The sequence below is a fragment of the Nicotiana attenuata genome, unplaced genomic scaffold, assembly GCF_001879085.1.
Source record: "Nicotiana attenuata strain UT unplaced genomic scaffold, NIATTr2, whole genome shotgun sequence".
NCBI lineage: Eukaryota > Viridiplantae > Streptophyta > Magnoliopsida > Solanales > Solanaceae > Nicotiana > Nicotiana attenuata.
In genome coordinates this window covers 22,722-44,612 of record NW_017673617.1, presented here as the reverse complement: position 1 = coordinate 44,612, position 21,891 = coordinate 22,722, and the positions used below count along the sequence as shown (strand labels likewise).

Below are 21,891 nucleotides of genomic sequence, written 5' to 3'. Positions count from 1 at the left end.
CAATATATAGGAATTTTTTCTAGATATACTAAAATATGAACTTATTTACCCGTGTTTAACTTAGTTTTATTGTTTTCAAGAGGTATCTTAGTTTTTATTACAAAATTTATACAATTTGCTCTTGTCTTTCTTTCCCCTTCGACCTAGGAATGCAAATACTACTAAATCCACTCGGAATCTTCATCAAATTGCACAAAAATTTAGGTATAAGCTCCTTAAAGTATTTTTAATTATTTGTCACAACACCCAATCAAAATCAAATTCAATTCCGAAAATTCAAGTTTTGAACTCAAAGCTTTGAAGTTTATTTAATGGCAGACAACTCTTCTTTCATGTTTTCATACTAATCAATGGGTAAACACGAAATGACATGGGAACATTTGCAAACCTACGTGAATCACTTGATATTTAGGTTTCTTTTTTTTCTTTTTAAATAAATATGCAACCTCTTGAACTCAAATCAGAAACTAGAGTTCGAAATTTCTCGATCCAACAAGGTTTAGCTCGGCTTGGTGACTTGGCAATCATAGTTCCTGATGATAGGCTATAATTGCATATTTTAGTCGCTTATTACACTCGAATTTACTGCACTTTAATTGAGTTTGCGCTTTAATCGCTAGTGTTTTGCACTAATTGTGTGTTTTATGCCTTGTAGGTGTGATTCCGAGCTATATAGATGTTATGGAATGAATTTAAGTGATTTGAAGCTTTGAAGTCTGAGTAAAAGCTCCAGGAATTAAGCCGGGATCGTGTTCGGAAGTCAAATTTGATAGTTAAGTACGAACTAAGACTTGATGAGGCATATTGCGCACTGTCTAGTAAAATAGACATAACTTTTTTCTCAGAACTCCATTTGGGCTCCACAATATATTGTTGGAAAGCTAACTCAAAGGGCTACAACTTTCATGTTTTACGTTTTTCAAATTCCAAACGGAACAGGGTGAAAAATCGCGGTTTTTCCGCGACCGCGGCAGAACCGCGGTAGAAGATGGTCGCGGACAATTGAAGAATCAGAGGGCATGTCTGGCCGCGGTTCCACCGCGACCGCGGCAAAACCGCGGCAGGAAGCGAAAATTTCAGGGACTAAAGTGCAAAACATGGGATTTTAAGTCCTAAACCCTATATTAAACAAAGGAGGCCGGCCAAGAACAAGAAGGGGACATATTCTGGACACAAATTAGACCTAAGGAGGCGGAGAGACACTACTTTAGGGTTAGACAACACCCTTGGAGGCAAGAACACATTGGGAGCAAGGCGGGGAATTCTTCTACGAGTTTTTTCCTTCCTCTTCCTATTTTTTTCATTGTTGGTTATGACTTTTAGTATTGTAGTTTTACATACTATTATGAATAGCTAATTTGTTATCTAGAGTTTTGATAGAACCTTTTGTAGGATAAATTCTTGTTATGTTTTTATATAATTGAGCCATAGCTTTTCTCTATTTGTTCAACTACGTTTATATTCTGGTTGATTGAAGAGCTCTCAATTAGCTGTACCTATTTAGTATGCATAACTCGGGAGAGAGTGCATATTTAGGTAATTGTTGAACAACACTACTCCAAGAGTATATGAGGGATCAATAACCGAGGGTTTAAAGGCGGGATTAGGGATAACGAAGCCTTGGGTGCTATCTGAAGTGAGCTGTATTAAAAGCCAGCTAGCGTAGCTCGGGAGAGCGTGTCTAGCAAATTGTCGTAATTACTCGGGAGAGATTTACGGTAATAAGAGTGCTCATGATCGGTAGAGAATACTTAGGCGAAATTATAGAAGACATAGCGGGAAGGATTCCGACAATAGGGAAAATCATAACTCTAGACCTCCTTAATCTTTTCTCTAACCCTCAGTATCGTTAGTTGTTAATTTACTATTTTAATTTGTTAGTTAATTAGTTAAACACAAGAATCTTAATATCTATAAGTTAGGAATTGTTCAAGCTTGTCTTCTTGGTGATAGTGAACAGCTGTAGCTAAACCTTAGTTCTCTGTGGGATTCGACTGTAAACCGGATTATATTTGCAACGACCGCATTGTCCTTTTTATAAGGCATAGTTGGGCGTGATCAAATTTTGGCGCCGTTGCCGGGGAACTAACGGTGTAGTTGTAGCTGTATATATTGCTAGGGTTTCAAGTTTGAACTTTTAGTTTGTTTTATTTTATTTTTTTGTATTTTTTTTATAACTATAGATTTGAGAAACATGGCATCTTGGAATTATGGGAATTTAGGTGTAGATAATTCTACTATTGATCTCCATACATATTGTGAAGGAAACCACCCGTGGCAAAATTTTCAAAACGTTCCTAAGAGCGAGTTATGTGCACCAACTCAATCTTATTTGTGGAATGTGTGTGATGTGTGTGGTGGTAAAAATGGTCACCTTCATGGTTGTGCTTATATTTCTTATTTTCCCCCAACCCCTTACTATGATGGTTCTACCTTTTCTTGTGAAGTCAATAGGAACAAAGAACCTGGGAATGCGGACCTGAAGAAGATCAAGGATATGCTAAAGTGCCTTCTGGAACAAAACAATGAGAAACAATTGCACATAGAAAGGCAAGAGGCAACTATTCGCAAGTTGGAGGCTCAATTGAGTCAAGTGGTTGGAGCTTTTAATGCTCAACAAGCCAATATTGAGGATAGTAGCCAAGAAGAGCATGAATTTGAGGTGTTAATTGGGGAGGTCAGAGTAGAACATCAACAACCTAGCCAACTAGAATTTGAGGATGTCAATGTTGAAGAAGTAATACTAGAGTCAACCAAGGACGTTGAAGATACAAATTTAGTTGACTCTAGTGTGATTGGTGTTGAGGAGGTTAAAAATCTTGAAGTTCATGTATTTGAGCGCGTTGGGCCTCATTCCAAACACTTCTCTACATTATGTTCAGACGGTGAAATGGAAATTCACCCTTATGAGCATAAAAAGGAGTCCAAGGAAGAGGTAGATGAGCCTTATATTTTGGATTTCTCAAGGCCGTCTAGGCAAGGTGACACTCCTCGGTCGAGAGCCAACAAGTGCATAAGATTTTATCTAATTTTTGGCTCGCAAGAATTTGTACCGCCCCAAGAGCATAATCATAAGCTTGAAGCAAAACTTGGGGTTCAATTCATAAGTTCGAGGTGGAGGCAAAAAGTGTTCCCGTCGTGCCGCGACGTTAAATCAAGCGCTTGTTGGGAGGCAACCCAGCTTTATTGATTTTTTTTAATTGTATTATTTTTGTAGTGTCAATTTTTTATTTTTTAGGAGCATGGAAAGCAAAGGTATTGGAAGGATGCAACAGCAAACTAAATGGTTGGAACTAAGTGTGAGGTACCCGCACGAAGGACCAAGCTTGGGAGAAGTCTGAGTACCCCATGAGTTGTTAGTGCTTCGGCCTTTGGCCTACCAGGAAGTCCCTTAGAATTGAGATATAAATTATATTCATAATTATTTTTAACAACACCCTACCCAAACAAATATTGATTTTATAAAACTCAATTTCGAATTCAAAGTTTCAAAGTTTTTTAATAGCTATCAATGATTGTTACTGTTTTACAATTCGAAACTCGTCTAAAAATTGTGTTGAATTTAAAGGGAGAAAGAAGTGATTCTTAGAAGGAGAATGGAATAAGTTATGAAATTGAGTTGAAAAGAGCAAAAAAAGTTGCGGGTTGGAAAGTAATCGAATGACGGATATATATATACATGAACGACTAACATATCCTTGAAACATTGATCGATTTTTATAACCTTAAATATTTGCATAATTTAAGGATATAATTGTAAATCACCCAAGGCTAAAATTCTTTTCCTATTTAAATTGCACGTACAACAAGCAAAAAGAAAAAAGTGTGAAGGTGGAATACTCCAATCCAAATTAATTTTGGATTCATCTTCCCGCACCAATCCGTTGCTACCCTCCTCTCCGATATTTTACAACCAAAAGAAAACACCAAGAAATAAAGAAAACCCAATATACTCTTTCTCTCTATGTTAAGTTTTTTGCCTACTTCTTCTTGGACGTTAGATACTTCGTATCTTCTTCTTTTTGGAACGCAAATACTTTTTTCAGTTATTTTTCCCCAGTTTGTGTGGGATTTAGATTTATTAATTATAAAAAAGTAATAGATTCTTGGAACGTTTAATTAGTCGCAGTGTCATAGTTTACTCCAAATCTTAATTATCAGTTAATCATCATTTCATCCAAATTTAAATAATTTTTTAAAAGGTTAAAGAGTTGATCAATATCTCAATATAGTTATACTTGATTTTTAATCATGTGAATCACTCATATATAAGAAACTAAATTAAAAAAAATAATCCTCAAATGGTATCATTATAATAAGATAGAGATATACACATAAATAAATTAAAGTTCTGTTCTTAGTACCTGACTAAGAGAAGATGAGAGGAATAGTACGAGCCACTAGATTGTTGTTATATAATCATTTCAAATGATACCAGAAAATTATGAGACCTCACCTTTAATGAGTATAATAATTTCTTTTCCTTTATAATTTATGTGGAACTTTGGCGGACCAATAAGCTATCACACGTGCGTTTCTCATCAGAACTTTACTTCTCAAGCCAAAAAATGACGGGTGATAATAGGTGAATTTGACTATAATCACGCACCGAATAACCACCTTCTTGTGAACTTTAATGTGGAAAAATGACAACAAAATGCTCTTATTGGTACTTTTCATGATTTGCAGGTGATATAGGTGTAAGGAAGGCTAAGGAGCAGTTTGGATTCAACTATTGATGAAAAAAAAGGCTAATTGTTGCATTTCCCAAGTGACCCATTCAAAACAGGCCAAATTGCCCGGGTACAGGGTCCACCGCGGTTCCACCGCGACCGCGGTGAAACCGCGGTGGAAGGTAGTCTCTGAATATTGAAGATCCGCGAGGGTATTTTACCGCGGTTCTACCGCGATCGCGGTAGAACCGCGGTGGACACAGAAACTTCGGGGACCAAAGTGTAAAACACGGGATTTTTAGACCTAAACCCTATTTTAAACACTAGACTTCGCCCAAGAGAGGCATGTATTGATTTTTTAGGTTTCTTAGCGAGGAGGACATATTTTGGACACAAATTAGACCTAAGGAGGCGGAGAGACACTACTTTAGGGTTAGACAACACCCTTGGAGGCAAGAACACATTGGGAGCAAGGCGGAGAATTCTTCTACAAGTTTTTCCTTCCTCTTCCTATTTCTCATTGTTGGTTATGACTTTTAGTATTGTAGTTTTACATACTATTATGAATAGCTAATTTGTTATCTAGAGTTTTGATAGAACCTTTTGTAGGATAAATTCTTGTTATGTTTTTATATAATTGAGCCATAGCTTTTCTCTATTTGTTCAACTACGTTTATATTCTGGTTGATTGAAGAGCTCTCAATTAGCTGTGCCTATTTAGTATGCATAACTCGGGAGAGAGTGCATATTTAGGTAATTGTTGAACAACACCACTCCCAGAGTATATGAGGGATCAATAATGGAGGGTTTAAAGGTGGGATTAGGGATAACGAAGCCTTGGGTGCGATCTGAAGTGGGCTGTATTAAAAGCCAGCTAGCGTAGCTCGGGAGAGTGCGTCTAGTAAATTGTCGTAATTACTCGGGAGAGATTTACGGTAATAAGAGTGCTCATGATCGGTAGAGAATACTTAGGCGAAATTATAGAAGACATAGCGGAAAGGATTCCGACAATAGGGGAAATCATAACTCTAGACCTCCTTAATCTTTTCTCTAACCCTCAGTATCTTTAGTTGTTAATTTACTATTTTAATTTGTTAGTTAATTAGTTAAACATAAGAATCTTAATATCTATAAGTTAGGAATTGTTCAAGCTTGTCTTCTTGGTGATAGTGAACAGCTGTAGCTAAACCTTAGTTCTCTGTGGGATTCGACTCCGGACTTGTAAACCGGATTATATTTGCAGCGACCGCATTGTCCTTTTTATAAGGCATAGTTGGGCGTGATCAACGGGTATTTTTAAAACTATATTTAGTAAATATTTTCAATATGCTTTATATTTATAATAGCAATAAATAAATTATATGATCGATCAAATCCCTAATGTTAGATTATTTGTCATGAAACATTTTTCAAATGGGCAAGAAGAATAAAGGAATATATACCAAGACATCATGTTTAAAGTGGTATTAAGTGCATACAATCTAATAACATTTCTTGAACCTCATAAAATAAATTAAACACAATTAAAATAGTATTACATAATATCGATATTTGTGATGATTGTCTAAGGATAACGTACAAAGCACGTTTATAGAAACTAGTATTATTATAAAAGCACGAATGTTTTACGCTAAATGTTGAACGATAAAAATATCCTTAAAATATTAATCGACTTTTATGCCCTTAAATAACAAAATAGTAGTTTAATAAAGGAGGTTAAAACATGGATGTAATTGTAATATTCAAACTAATTGTAATATGAGTCAAATAGGCATTAATCATACAGCGACAGTAAACTCCTTCAAAATAGCTCAAGTTCTAATTGTGATATGAATCGAGTATCGCTCGAAAGTATTGTGCGAATTAGCTGTGGAAAACAAAAAGTTGCAGAATTCAGCAAATTTCGCGAAAGGTATTACTCCATTAGTTTTCTTCTTTTTTTTTCCTTTTCCGAAATTGGGGATAGCTTTGATTTTATTTTATTTCGGATCATATATATTTATTAGACGTTAATGAATACTTTTCTTTGATTCTGATTTCTGAATTAATTTGTTTGGTATGGACACATTAGAAGATAACTCATGTAAAGGTACAAGGATAGTATGAATAGAGGTTAGACAATAATATTATACATGCAAAAATGATAATAGGCCAATGTGCTTCAAAGAGTTCATCTGAAAGTAGTTGTTTAGTACAATTATATATCTTTTACAATAAGAAAAAGCATACGACCAAACATGAAATACCCAATATTGGACTATTTTTCGCAACATGCATGGTTCTCTCACATGAATAATTATATATGTTGTATTTTCAAAAGGGATTCTTAGTTTAGTCAATAAAAATTACGGTCTGATAGAATAGTCAAAGCAACAAAAAGAAAACATACACCAAAAATATCTTTCCAACACTTAACATTGTCATGTGTTATGTCAATGTATTAACATTGACTTTCAACATTCGAAAGTTGGTGCATTGTATCCATATCAATTACTTTACAAATATTTTTCATCATGTATATAATTCTAGAATAATTTAAACTCATGTTCTTCGCATCACTAATTAACTAAAAATTTACGTGCAACACACGTGTATAGAAACTAGCTTCTATAAATATCTTGAGTTATAGAATTTCAAATGTTATTGCTTTTTTATCAATGATGATTGCTTTATAACGATTTTTTCTCTTGTATCAAAAAAAAAAATTAACTAACAATTTACGCGCATCGTGCGTATATAGAAACTAGTACTATATCGAACGACAAAAATATCCTCGAAACATTGATCGACTTTTATACCCTTAATTATTTACATTAGTATTTACAAGAAATCGTATGAAAAGGACAAAACTATAAATACTAGGCGCTAGGAAGAGTTTTTGTATTAGTTTCCATTGCAAATTAGGATCTCTCTTTAGCGGCGGTAATTTATTACAACACGAAGTACACAAAATTTGGTGGATTTAAAAGTTCTATTATATGCAAAATTTTAATTGATTTTTGAAGAGATTTGACTTCTATTTTCTATACATGGTATCTTTATTTTACTAATATATACTTATATTATAAACTTCCTACCTAATTCAATAAGAAAAGATTAGTGATCAATATTTAGTTGACTATAACATTCTAATTATTAAAAATAATAATTTAAATGATTATTTTATCCAATGCGAAATTCATTTTTAAAAGGTAAAAAAGATAAACGATAGCATATTTTATTAATGACTTTCTTATTTTTAATATAATATAGATATAGATAGTGAAAACGAAAAAGAAAAAGAAAGAGAAAAGAAACCATGACAAAAAAGATGTCATTCTCCAATTATATATTTTATCTCTATATCATAAGAAGATGTTGTTAATATTAAATAACTTGCTTCTAATACAACGAGGAAAAACAAAGGAATATAGATTTAAAAATATGTATTCTTTAAATTTGGTCCACATTCAAAACTAAATAAATTAGAACTTCATCTTCATCTTTGGGCACACGAGAAATAAGCTTATGAACTATGGAAATCTGACAAAAATATTGTTCAATAAGGTTATTGCTCTCATTCAAAGAAAGAATGATATTATTTTCCAACGAATATATATAACAAATATTCCAATTCAATGATGTTTTGTACCAAGTCAATTGCATTACAATTTTTTTCCATATAGTATAATTTAATTAAGATTTACGTGCAACGCACGTACGTAGGAACTAGTCTATCTATATTATTATAAAAGCACAAATAATTTTTGCTAAATGTTGAGCGACTAAATATTAATCGACTTTTATGACCTTAAATATTTGTATAATTTAAGGATCTAATTGTAAATCACCTAAGACTAAAAATTTGTTTTTAATTTAAACTACACATACACCTATTCTACGAAGTTGTTTTTGGGTGAAATTCTTTTGAAACTTTATCGGTTTTAGACTATTCCTTTTAACCTTGATTTTTGGATTATGTTAATTGGTATGACAACGAACGAAGTATTGATCTATTTTTTATTCTTCGTTACTGACTTTTTCTCAAGTAGTTTTTATTTGATAAAATTTTATTATCTAGAAATATTCCCGAACCATTAGTTGACTTTTAATTAAGGATAAATTATAAATAACGTAAGTCTAAAAAAAAGTCGGTTTATAGGTATCACAACCTACAAAGTATTGATCTTTTTTGTCGTCATTGACTTATTTCAGATTTCTCAAGTAATTTATGATTGATAAGCTTTTATTGTCTAAAATTAAAACATAATCATATTTTATCAAGATAAAGAATTGATAAAAGTAATTAAAAGAGAACAATGGATGCTTTTTGCTTTTGTAGGTAGAGAAGACATGATGCTGACAGGTATCTTGTAGCACAGATTTTAACCCTTTTTTCTGTTCGATAAATTTTTTGTCTAAAATTAAAATTAATCATGTTTTATCAAGATAAAGAATTGATAATTCTGTTCGATAAAATTTTATGTCTAAAATTAAAATTAATCATGTTTTATCAAGATAAAGAATTGATAAAAATAATTAAAAGGATCAATGGAACACTTTTTGCTTTCATGGGTAAAGAAGACACAATGTTGATGAGTACCTTGTAGCACATATTTTAACCATCTTTTTTAATCCTATCATTAAAAGAGATTTAAGCCGAATAACATGAAATAAATCAAATCATGTTTCAGCCTTTTGAATTTACAAAAACACATGTCGATAAATCATAAATTAGACCTATGTTAACAGCTACTCGAGCAAGTTGTAATGGAGTGAAGCCGCTTGATTAGATACAAGATTGAAAGTTTATTACTTTTGACATGAGATATGTAACGCGGCGCCTTCCTGAGATTCCTTGGAAGGGCGACGTAAGGCTAGGCAACTGATGTCAGTGCAGTTGCTGTCCGCCAACTGAGGTCCCCTCCGTACGCTAGACGAGATTGTCAGTGCCGTACGGGAAAACCAATGTCAAGAGCAATTGAGAGAACAGAAATGAGAATTCAGAATGAAAGAAAGCTTGATTGCATTAATGAAAGCTATTACAGAAAAGCAACGCGGTGTCGAGGGGGAGAGACACCAATACAGAGAATTGCTTGCTTGCTAGAAAGTTTTGATTGCTTGATCCCCCCTAATAGTACTTAAAAAAAATAATCCAAAGTTACAAGACTAGACTTGACTAAGCTAGAGAAACATATTAGAAGTACATGAAATAAAACTACTCTATATTTACAATGAAAATGACTTAGTTTTCTATAAGGCAGCAGCAGGTCCGTTGTCAGCAGTAGTGTCTTTGGCATCACGGTCTGCGCGCGCGGCGCTGTTGGCTTCTGCCTGCGGCTTGGCGGTGACGAGGGATATCGGTGGGGCGACAGAGGCACCTGCGCGCTTGTCACTTGGTGCGGCCAAGACCATGGGGCCGTCCGTGGCGCTAGGCATTGGGAGACTTTCTAGAACGCCACGGGGCGCGCCCAAGGGGTCATGAGGCATGGCTGGAAAGCCGCCCATGATAGTTCACATGCGGTAATTTAAATGGAATTTGGCTCAAACTTCTCTTCTATTGTAGATTAAACATTAAGACATAGTTGTAGCAGTAAAATTATCGAGCACAGAGTTTAGGTTTAATTATTAAGGGTATAAAAGATATTTACACAATTATTTGCCACTTTTAAGATAATTCAGTAAAAAGTAATAAATAACTTGCTATCACATATTAAATGATATACTGATAGTGTAAATTTATTTTATAATATTAGTGCATCTAACTTAAGATTCTGACATCTACCCATTTACATTTTAAAAGAGTTCACCTTTTATGAGAAGGTTTTTAAGTTAAAACAAAGAATTTTTACCTCCTATAGCAAATGTTAATACCTTATTTATTTTAAATAAATACCATTTTAAAAAATTATATTCTATAGATACATTTTTAATGTTTATAGTAAAATATCTAATTTTGGTTACCTCATACCCCTAAACCACTAAATACGCTATTCAGTTACACTATTTTCTTTCTCTCTCTATTTTGATACATCTTAAATTAATAAAATAATCAAATCTTGTTTCTTAGTACAACGCACCAAAGCTGATGCAACAAAATGGGTGCAATTCGTAATACATAGATACCAGAATGTTGGGTGTGCGAACAAAGTCCCACATTGCTAGTTGAAAAGATTGAGAATTTAAATATAAGGTGTAGGGATCTCTTAATGGTGCGAGGCCTTTTGGGGAAAACCGTGCGAGCTTGGCCCAAAGCGGACAATATCACACCATATTAAGAGTGTATTTGGGCTACTTTAGCCCAACAACTGGTATCAGAGCCCAGGTTCAGCGGAACGAGTATGGAGATGGCGGAGTGATGGTGCAGGACGGTGCACACACAAGAAGAAGCTAGTTGCGGGCTTCGGTTGCCATAATACTCTAACAATGTGGGTGGCACACAGTGAATATCGAAAATTGACCCGTGGATCGTGGTAGTGGGCCACTTGGAACTTAGTTCGAGGGGGAGAATGTTGGGTGTGCGAACAAAGTCCCACATTGATAGCTGAAAAGATTGGGAGTTTACATATAAGGTGTAAGGATCTCTTAATGGTGTGAGGCCTTTTGGGGAAAACCGTGCGGGCTTGACCCAAAGCGGACAATATCACACCATATTAAGAGTGTATTTGGGCTAGTTTATCCCAACAACAAATTGTTAAGTGTTTGCCATAATTTTCTTACCATATTTGAATTTCCTATCTCTTGAAGGAAAAGGGCAATATAATTACCTTAACTGGGTTTTCCTTATTGTAAAAGGAAATTATAAATCTCCAATATTTGGCTAGTCCTTTTTCTTGTAGAAAAAGGTTTGGACTTCTATAAATTGAGGATCCTTCCTTCTCATTTCTCATTTCTCATTCATCTTCATTATTATTTAGTAATAGATGAAGAATCAGAGTCAAAAGTAAAACTTGGATACAGTGAATTTTGAGCCACAGGAAGACAATATGAGGGACGAAGATCTGCTGGGTTTATGGTTTTTGCGATGAAAAGAGTTGCTGGTTCTTGCTTTTTACGCTGTATTTTCATGTATTTTATTGTATTCATTGTCTTTTTTTTCATTGTAATTCAATGTATCTTGCTGTATTTCATGTATTTCATTGTATTCACTGTCTTTTTTTTCATTGTATTTCAATGTATCCCGCTGTATTCTACGTATTTTATTGTATTCACTGTCTCGCTATATGCCTTGAATGTATTCATATGTGTTTTTTTTTAATTAATATAGTTTATGTATTCAGATGTATTATATAATTTCTCTGAAGATTGCTATGTTTTTGGGGTATTCTCGGTTGAGAATCTTTTTTATAACTGGAAATACAAAATTTATGTGTTATAATTGAGTTTGTTGAGTTATATTAGGAGTCTATTATGTTAATTGATTCACTTTCCGTTTAAAAACAGTGTAATCCCCTGTTTCACGCCGTAAATACAGTCGAATACAATAATCTGTTCCCCTGTAATCCTATGTTTCACGCCATGAATACAGTCGAATACACTCGAATACAACAACTGATTAGCTGGACTTCACTGGTTCACGCCTATTTTTGCTACTGTATTCATGAATACAGTAGCTTAAATACATATAACACATCTTATAACAACAGAAAATGTATCTACAATCCGTAATATAGCAAATGATATCTATAGATAACTAATTACCACTAAAAGATAGAGCTTTATGAAAATTTCTCAAACAAGATGGGTTGAGAAGTGCTGGGATGGACACATATGTCAGTAACTTAACATATTACGACTTACATTTTATCTACTAATGTATATGTTTACTTTTATACAATGTATGTGTAACTAAAATTTAGTTGTTAAATCTACTGCAGGTAACAATGCTGAGGAGGGTGTAGTCAAGGAGAGAAAACTTCTGAGGAGAGTGATTTGACTTATAGAAGCGAGGATCTGGATGAGAGGGTCAATTATGGCAGTGATTGAGGGGGACTTGTTCAGTGATAAACAAATGACTTCAAACAACTATCTCATCCATAAAATTTCTTTTTCACCTTGTATCAAATGTTACTAATCATGCATAAAAATATGAAAGGATATCTTTGGCGTGTGATTCTTGAAGAGAAAGAACCTGATTTATTTGGGTTTTCAATTTTATATGTGATTGACTAATTTTGGTAACTTTATAACTAATGGCTATAAGTCGGTAAATTAAGACTTATTTGGAACATTTATGATTCCCTAAATTAAATAAAAATCAACGTTCAATGCACGAAGCAACCGACATTCACAGATTGTCCAGGAATAACCGCTAGGGGTGTTTGTCGGTCGGTACGGTACGGTACGGTATTTAGACATTTGGTTCGGTATTTTCGGTATTCGGTTTCTTAAAATCCTGTACCAATACCGTACCTAATTAAATTCGGTATGGTTCGGTTTTTCTCCTTTCGGTTTCGGTTTATTCGGTTCGGTAACTTTGGTTTATTCGGTTTGAATACTAACTAGTGCATAGAGCCATACACTTTAATATTCTTAATTAAAGTACTCAAAAATACAAACTGAAAATGTTTGTTGACAAAAATTTTGTCCAAAACTAGCAAATATCGATCAAAATAGAGAATATTGTACATAAAAGAATATTTGATCATTAGAAGTGTCTTGTTACTTGTTTAGAGTTAATTGATGAACTTTGAGAATAAAGGAAAGTAAAATTTTAGATTTTTTATATTTATGTTATAATTGATAATATATGTTTTGTATAATATAATATATATTTCGGTACGGTATCGGTGTTTCGGTATTTTATCTTAAAATATCAAATACCATACCTAATACCAATATTTTAAAAAACTTAAACCAAATACCATACCAAATACCAAAATACCATATACCAAATACCAAAATTTTTGATTTCGATACGGTAATTCGGTATTTATCAAATTATGCCCAGCCCTAATAACCGCACCCAAAGGATCGAATCTATAACCTATAACAGATAAATTTACCGAAAGCAAGACAGAATAGGCTCTTACCGCCTTATAGCCCGTTTGGCCAAGCTGCAAAAATCAGCTTATTTTGAGAAGTGCTTTTTTTCAAAAGTGCTTTTCTCAAAAGTACTTTTGGTGAGAAGCAGTTTATGCTTGGCTAATTAGTTTGAAAAGCACTTCTGAGCTGCAATTAGTGTTTGGCCAAGCTTTAAAAAACTGCTTCTAAGTGTATTTTCTCAAAAGTGCTTCTCAAAAAAGTGCTTTTGGAAAGAAGCTTACTTTTTTCTGCTTCTCCAAACTGCTTCTGTTTCTCCTCAAAAACACTTTTTTTCCTTCCAAAAGCTTGGCCAAACACCCCAATTTTTGGCCAAAAGTGTTTTTGGCATAAAAAAAAAAGCACTTTTGGCCAAAAATAAACTTGGCCAAACAAACTATTAGAAAGAACTTACCTTGAATCAACTGCTCCAACTTTACTCACACATCACATCATATAAATATATAATTTTTTTTCTTAGTCGTGAATTGATAAAACTCAATCTCAAATATATAAAACATTTAATTAGTGGTTAGTAATTATCGAGAGTAAAAAATTGAAAGCAACCAATAAGATGCAGGAGATACTTATGCCATTTCAGGTAAGTCCGATAAGTTTTTCCCTCTTTCCCTTCTCTTTCTCTCACACATTCTTTATAAACAAAACAAACTCTTTTTTAAGCCCTTTCTTCTTTTTTTTTTCCATGGCTCACAAAATTCACCACTTCTCTTTAATCTTAGCTTCGTACTCTCTCTGCTCACTGCCGATTTCCGTTTCGCCGTCGCAAAAATTGTAAGTTTTATGCAAATTTATTTCAATTAATTATTCGTTTTATTACTTCAATTGAGTACCGTAAAGTGAATGCATGTGTTGTGAATTGAATTGTTCGTACTTTATTGTTTTTGTGGCAGCGGAAAAGAAATTTGAAAGAAAAAATTGAATTTTGCTCTTTGTTGTTAACTAGCTAACCTAAATTTGCCTTAAAAGGGAAGTTTTTTTTAAGTTTCGGAATGAATGAATTGTTTCGCCGTCACAAATTCGTACGTTTTAATGCTAATTATTTCAATTGATTCATTCGTTTTATCACTTCAATTTCAGTTTTATAGCTTTTTTTGGGTCGAGTACCCGTAAAGTGAATGCATTTGTTGTCAATTGAACTGTTTGTCGTTTATTGTTTTGTGGCGGTGGAAAAGAAAATTAGAAAAGAGAAGTAAAACCGAATTTTGTTCTTTGTTAATAATTAGCTAACTTAATCTGCCTTAGAAGGAAACTTTTTTTTAGTAGTATTAGAGTGGATGAGATTTTTATGTGCGGTGGAATGGATATAGAGGGTTCATAGGGTAAAATCCTACTGATTTTGGATAAGGATTAGTTGATTGATACAGTGTTAAAGTTAATAAGCTACTCGGCTATTTTGGGTGTTGAGGTATTGGATAAGCTTGCTAATATGACAATAGTTTTGCTGATATAAAATGTGTATCCAATTTTCTCTAATGTTGATGTGGAGCGTGTGCTTAGTAGGAAAACTAAGAATTAGGGTGTTCAGGGTCAATTCCCAGCTTAAATTGTGGGTTAGGTGCACGTCATGGGTTTGAACCCTGTCGTAGACAAAAGCCTGTATTTAAGTGGAGAAGGGTAGAGGGATGAGCCCATTATCCACCGAGTTTCAAACCGTGTGCCACGGTCTCTCGGAGATTTCTCGGTTATCAAAAAATCCGCTTAGATGTGCTCGTTGCTTGTTATTCTTGATCAGCATGATGAAATTGATTTAGTAATTTCTTTTTTGGGTTGGAATTGTTGTTGGGAGTGAATATGTTGGCTTAATGGAAAGGCTTTGGGCTTAGTTTCCTACTCAAGTTTTGACAAAGAAATATAGAAGTGTAACTTGCTAATGGAAATCCTGAACTAGCTTTTAGAAGAATTGGAAAAGACACTAAAGTTTGTATAGCTAATGGGTTGTGTTGTTAACGTGGAGAAAAATGTCCAATTAGAAACTAAAGAAACATAAATAAACAAATAATACTAAAGCAGATACCCTGATTTAACAGTGCCTCAAATTTCATTCCAATTCTACTAGCAACACCCTAAAAACATACCGCTACTCTGTGACTTGTAGAAGCAAGGAAGCGTATTCTCTGACACGGAATTATTTGGGGCCCACTAGTAGCTTTCTTTGCCGCTGCAACTCTACGAGTCTCCTTTTTGCGTATGGTAACAATCTTGCCTACCACTTTATATGAGTTTTAGATTCTCGAAGAAAAAAGTCAGGAAAAGGTTTCTTTTGGGTTGCCACTTTAAAAGTCACCCTTTGAATTTCACATCATATGTGTGCTCATTTGATTGCACGACTCTCAACACATGCTTCAGTTTTTGATAAAATGGCAGTAATGCATCATTTTAAGGCGGTCTATTTGGTGGATAAGTGACGTTTCTTGGTGGAAGCAATCTGATGATGCACATGTAATCTCAAGATCAACAATTTGACCAAAACTTGATCTGGTGTAGTGCCACAATGCCACTGGTCCGGCGATTGTTTTAATGCTCTGCAGTTTAGTGGGGCAGTCAGGGGATGGGTTCTGGCAGGGAGTGTAGGTCTTCTGGCAGCGGTTTCTGTTAGTGGTTTCTGTTAGTGGTTTCCTTCTGTCGTTTCGTCTAAATGGAGCTTCTCTGAAAAATCTGATCCATATTCAACTTAGTATAACAGCATACATGTAATCACCTTTTGACAAACACAAGAAAAAGGAAAATATTTTTGCAGTCTTATTCTAATTTTACATTTTATCTTGAGTTATCATTAATTCACTATTTTATTATATGATGCAAGTATTTTCTGTTCCTTGACAAGGTCTGATTTGCAGCGTTATTTAGATTAAACTAGAACATATTGACATTATGGAAGAAACTGTTGATGAAGCTATTGGTGATGAGGTGAATGGACTGGATGCCTTTGATGGTAGACAACTTCGAAGTAAGGAGAATGACTATACTTTGAGGTCCGGAAACTCCAATATGCTGCAATCACATGAAGTGGTCACACTTAGTGAAGGTGATCATTACCAGAATACTCACAGTTTGTTTACAGATATCCTCGATAGTAAGAATCTGGACAGAATTGGATCTTCTGAACATGCAAGTGCTAGTCCTCGTTGTATGAATGATGCTGGGGTCATGGTTGAAGAATTGACACTGAGAAACTACAATGGGAAAAACTTGGCTATAGTTGATACCTTGGGCAATAAAGAAATAATGCAGGTTAGGCCAAACCAGTGGTTTTATCAGCTAGCAGGTGGATCTGCATGCGGAAGCTCACATGGGGAAGATGGAGACACATTATTTACCGGACTTGTGAATCAGAATCAGAAAAAATTAAATGAAAATCGTAATCTAGACGGAGAAAATTTGCAGAATAATGGTGATAAAGCTGTTTCGAACAATTTATTACCCTCTTCTGAGGGTATCCGGACGAAGATTTTTTCCAAGTCGGGGTTTTCTGAATATATTGTGAAAAGCACATTAAAAGGCAAAGGAATCATATGCAAAAAACAGTTACCCCGTGTATCTGCTAGTGAGTCTCAAGGCCAGATGTATCCGCAGTGTCCTAATGCTTCTTCCACCATCGTTTCACCTTTTCAAGGTATCCCCAAAATGGGCTGCAGTGTTAATCCCAATGTCTATCAAGATGGGATCGGTTTAAGAGAACGGCTGAAAGCTGGGGGAAATAAATTGAACAAAGCTGAAGGCTTGTATATTTTCAAACAAGTTCTGGATTTGGTGGATTTTGCTCACTCACAAGGAATTATCTTACAAGACTTGTGTCCATCTTGCTTTAAATTGTTGCGCTCAAACCAAGTTGTATATATTGGAGCATCTGTACGCACTCAGTCCACTGAAAATGTGATTGATCGAGGTGTTCCTCAGGTGGAGCATAGTCAGAAAGAGAGAAGTTCATCCGGAAAAAGCATTTCTTCCTCGATCGATCCTTGTGTGAAGAAGCAAAAACTTAGTGAAGACACGCACCTTAATAGGAGGTGGTCTCAATATCCCTTAATGTCAGGCCATAAATCTGCTTGCACAAACACTAAATTAAATGCTGCACAAGGCTATGGAGATGAGTCAAATGAAGAGAATTGCCTCAAGACAGAACTTAACAACTCGAACAATTTTATATTGCCTCAACTGTCCATTATGTCAAAACCATTGCTGACTTCCATGAGCTTTAACTTGGAGAAGAAGTGGTATACCAGTCCTGAGCAGTTCAGTGAGGGTGGCTGCACATTTTCATCAAACATCTACTGCCTGGGGGTTCTTCTCTTTGAGGTTTGAGAATAAACTTCTAGTAAAAAAAAATATTTTTTTTGTCTCATTTCTGCAGGAAGTTCAATCACTTAGGCATGAGTCATAGCACTCTAATCGCAATGACATTCATTCTTGATTCATCATAATTTCTAGAGTTGGTGGTTTTCCCTATTCTGTTGTCATTTGTTAGAAATCCAAGTAGTCCAGTAAATGCTCGAGAGGTTAAGTAGGAGAACGATGTGGGTCATGTGATGTCAAATCTTGAGCGAGGTAGTTAGCTCATTTCTAGCTTAAGTAGTGGATAAGGTGGATCATATATAAGTTTCATTGGCTAGGATGTGTAAGAATCTAGAATATTTCTTGTAATTTCTGTAACAAGGTCTAGGGTATATCTCGCTTTCTCTAAGATAAGTTTACAATCATCCTTAATCTTTGTATATCTAGCAGAATATGCATCTATAACATCCATATGTGCCCTTAGTCTTGTGTAGGCTCTCTACTTTTGCTCAGTGAAGCAAGCAAAAATACTGTTCTCCACCTTTTAAGTGGTATCTTAGAGCACTAAGTTGATACTGTATTTTAGTGACTAATATAGGTTTTTTCTTTCAGTTGCTTAGCTCATTTGACTGTGAAAGGTCTCATGCAGCTGCAATGCTGGATCTTCGCCATAGGATTCTTCCCTCTTGTTTCTTGTCAGAGCATCCCAAAGAAGCTGGATTTTGTCTTTGGCTGCTTCATCCAGAACCTTCAGCACGTCCAACAACAAGGTGGTCAAAATTTCTGGATCTGTTTGTTTCCTGGTGGCTCCTTAACTGAGAATATGTGTGAATGCCTATGGAGAAATGAGCTCAAACAATGATTGCTGGCTTCTCTTGCCCTGTGTTTCTTTACATTCTTTTGACCCTAATTTAAGGAGCTTTAATGAAGTGCTGCTATGTATTGGAACTTCCTTGCTCACTTAAAATTTGTGATTTTCTAAATGTGAAACGTTAATGTAGTGTGTACTGAAACCTCCTGGTTTCTTTTTAAGTCTTCTTTTTTTATTAGTATTTTCACAGTACTTCAGTTATCTCATTATTGCTTTGGAACAGGGAAATTTTACAGTCTGAAGTTATTGGTGGTATTAAAGAATTACGTGGAGATTTATCACTGTCGTCTATTCACGAAGAGGAATCTGAGTCAGAACTGTTGTTGTACTTCCTCATGTCACTGCAAGATCAAAAGCAGAAGGATGCCTCAAAGCTAGTGGAAGAACTCAAATGTATAGAAGCAGATGTCCAAGAGGTTCAGAGGCGCCAAAGCAGCAACGGCCGTTGTTCGTCCTCACACCGGGAATCTCTTATTTTGTGGGAGAACAGGTTTATTCAGAAAGGAGTATCAAGTTCAGATGCGTATCCGAAGCTTCCACCTGTATGTGAGAGTGAAACTAGATTGATCAAGAATATCAGGCAGCTTGAGAGTGCTTACTTCTATATGCGATCCAATATTCAGCCTTCTGATGATGTTGCCATGGTCCGTAGAACTGAAGAAATCTTTAATAATGAGGAGAACTTTGTCTCCACAGGAAATGATAATGAGAAGTATAGACCCACAGATCAGGTTGGGGCTTTTTTTGATGGCTTATGCAAGTATGCTCGGTATAGCAAGTTCAGAGTAAGGGGAATATTAAGAAATGCAGATCTGAATAATTCTGCAAATGTCATTTGTTCTCTAAGCTTTGACAGGGATGAGGAATATTTAGCTGCTGGTGGGGTGTCAAAGAAAATTAAAGTATTTGAGTATCATGCCCTCTTTAATGATACTGTTGACATTCATTACCCAGTTATCGAGATGTCAAACAAATCTAAGCTCAGCTGCATTTGCTGGAACAGTTATATCAGGAACTATCTGGCTACCACTGACTATGATGGTGCGGTTAAGGTGTGTATTTTATTTTAGTTTTCTTCCAGTTGCATTGGTAGAGCATTGCGTTGTGTGTATGTTGAACCTGTCCCGTGCTCATTTATTGCTTATGATGTCTATTTGTCTGATTTACATTCAGACATGGAACGCCAAGCTCAAAGTCTTACGTTCATCACACATCTTTCACTTTACGTGAGTTGCACTGTAGCATGAGATGTGCTCTATGTCAAGGAATTATTAATTTTCTTTTTTCCTAGCAATCTAGAAGCTTGTAAACATGTACTTTGAGCCTGTGAATCATGTACCTTGTTCCAGAGGATTAATTGACCCGTCCACTAGAGATACATTTGGATTTGGAGCACTTTCAAGTTTCAACTGAGAGAGGGTTGGCTATGATCCTTACTCTGATGTGCAAAGAGATAATTGTTCAGAAGTGTACAATTGATGATGGTAGATGGAAGTTATTTCTCATGAGCAAGATTTACTAACATTTATCGCTCTTATCAGGTAGAAAAAAACATCGAGTATTGATCCCTTGTTATCTGAACTTGGGGTTTAAGGTTCAAATGGTGGAGGACATGAAATTTCACAGAGACAGAGAGGATGTAGAGACCCTTGGAAAACGAGAGAAGTCACTTTGGAAGTGTTGGATTAATGTAGTCGATTAAGGTGAAGACAGGACCTTTGGCAAGTCTCACGAGGCCTCTAAATGATGAGTCTGCAACTGCCCATGTACTCTAGGTTAAGTTACTAATTCTATTTGGATGCGACCTGGGTAGGCTTTTCATTCTTTCAGGTATAGGAATATTACCTAAAATTTGGGATTAATCTAGTTAAACATGTATAGTGTGAAGAGGAGGCCGAGACAGTCAATCATCTCTTTTTGCACTGTAGAGTGACTTTACAATTATGGAGGATATTCATCAATTTGAGGGGAATATTGTGGGTTATGCCAAGAAGAATACCTGAAGTTTTAACATGTTGGAACAGAGAAGGCAAGCTATCCAGTAATAAAGAGAGATGGAAGATTGTCCCAGCTTGCATCTGGTGGACAATCTGGGAAGAAAGAAATCAAAGATGCTTTGAAGATAGATACAGTAACATTCAAAAGATGAAAATGCAATGTTTAGTTCTTTTTTACTTTTGGTGTAAAGAAGAATATTTAGAAGATCAGGAATCTATTTTTGATGTTTTAGAATCCTTATGAGAAGACAAAGGATTAGGAGTGTCTTTTCTTATTAGGCCTTCTTGTAATTATGGGTGACTTCACAACTTTTGTGTAGTCTTTTATTTATATATAATACGTTGCCTTTCAAAAAAAAAAACATGTATAGACAAGTCTGAGATCTAAATATCGCCTAACTGATGCGGGATTGACGGAGGTTGATTAATCATTGGGATCTTATAGGATTTTGCTCTTTCAGTTTGTCTTCTGTTTCCCACATTTTCATTTTTCTGGTCTCTCTGATATTAACCATGAGCATGCACAGTATCATGATTCTTGTTCACTCTTGAATGACATAACTACCTCATCTTCTTTTTGCATATCTCCTAAAATGCCTTTTGATATACTTTTTAAACAACTTAAATAAATTGTGTGTGTCTTCTGGACTTTGTGTCTCTTCCAGTCTGTTCTCTTTCTCTCACAATTTGATTTTGCTGGTCTTGGTCTGGTATTTACTTCACCCTTATATGACTATTATGTATTACACATACTGCTTAATTTCTCTCGTCTTTTGCCGCTCATTAACTCTGACCTGTATATGCTGGTGTTGAGTTCACTAGTTTTGTCTGAACTTCTTGACATTGTCAATGATTTCAGTTATGGGATGCGTCTACTGGTCAAGCTTTTTCGCAGTTGACTGAGCATAATGAAAGGGCATGGTCTGTAGACTTTTCTCGTGTGGATCCCACAAAGTTAGCTAGTGGAAGTGACGATCATTTGGTGAAACTTTGGAGCATCAACGAGGCATGCTTCCCTGTTCTCCATTGTTCCTCCATGTTATAACTGAGAAGTGCC

At 35.1% G+C, this 21,891-nt stretch overlaps 1 protein-coding gene across 5 annotated transcripts in view; it reads left to right on the top strand.

The window, feature by feature from the left end:
- The first annotated feature begins 14,299 nt into the window (after positions 1-14,299).
- Positions 14,300-21,891, top strand: part of LOC109216869 (protein SPA1-RELATED 2) — a 12,073-nt gene continuing 4,481 nt past the window's right edge. The window contains exons 1-6 of one of the 5 annotated variants that reach the window (XM_019381090.1): positions 14,300-14,465; positions 15,790-15,884; positions 16,532-17,990; positions 18,579-18,736; positions 19,061-19,889; positions 21,694-21,840. In XM_019381090.1, the coding sequence (XP_019236635.1) occupies positions 16,566-17,990; positions 18,579-18,736; positions 19,061-19,889; positions 21,694-21,840 (2,559 nt within the window). In that variant the 5' untranslated portion in view covers positions 14,300-14,465; positions 15,790-15,884; positions 16,532-16,565. Of the gene's footprint in view, positions 14,466-15,789; positions 15,885-16,518; positions 17,991-18,578; positions 18,737-19,060; positions 19,890-21,693; positions 21,841-21,891 lie in introns of all 5 variants that reach the window. The other 4 variants (XM_019381087.1, XM_019381091.1, XM_019381086.1 and 1 more) reach the window with 4 other exon arrangements.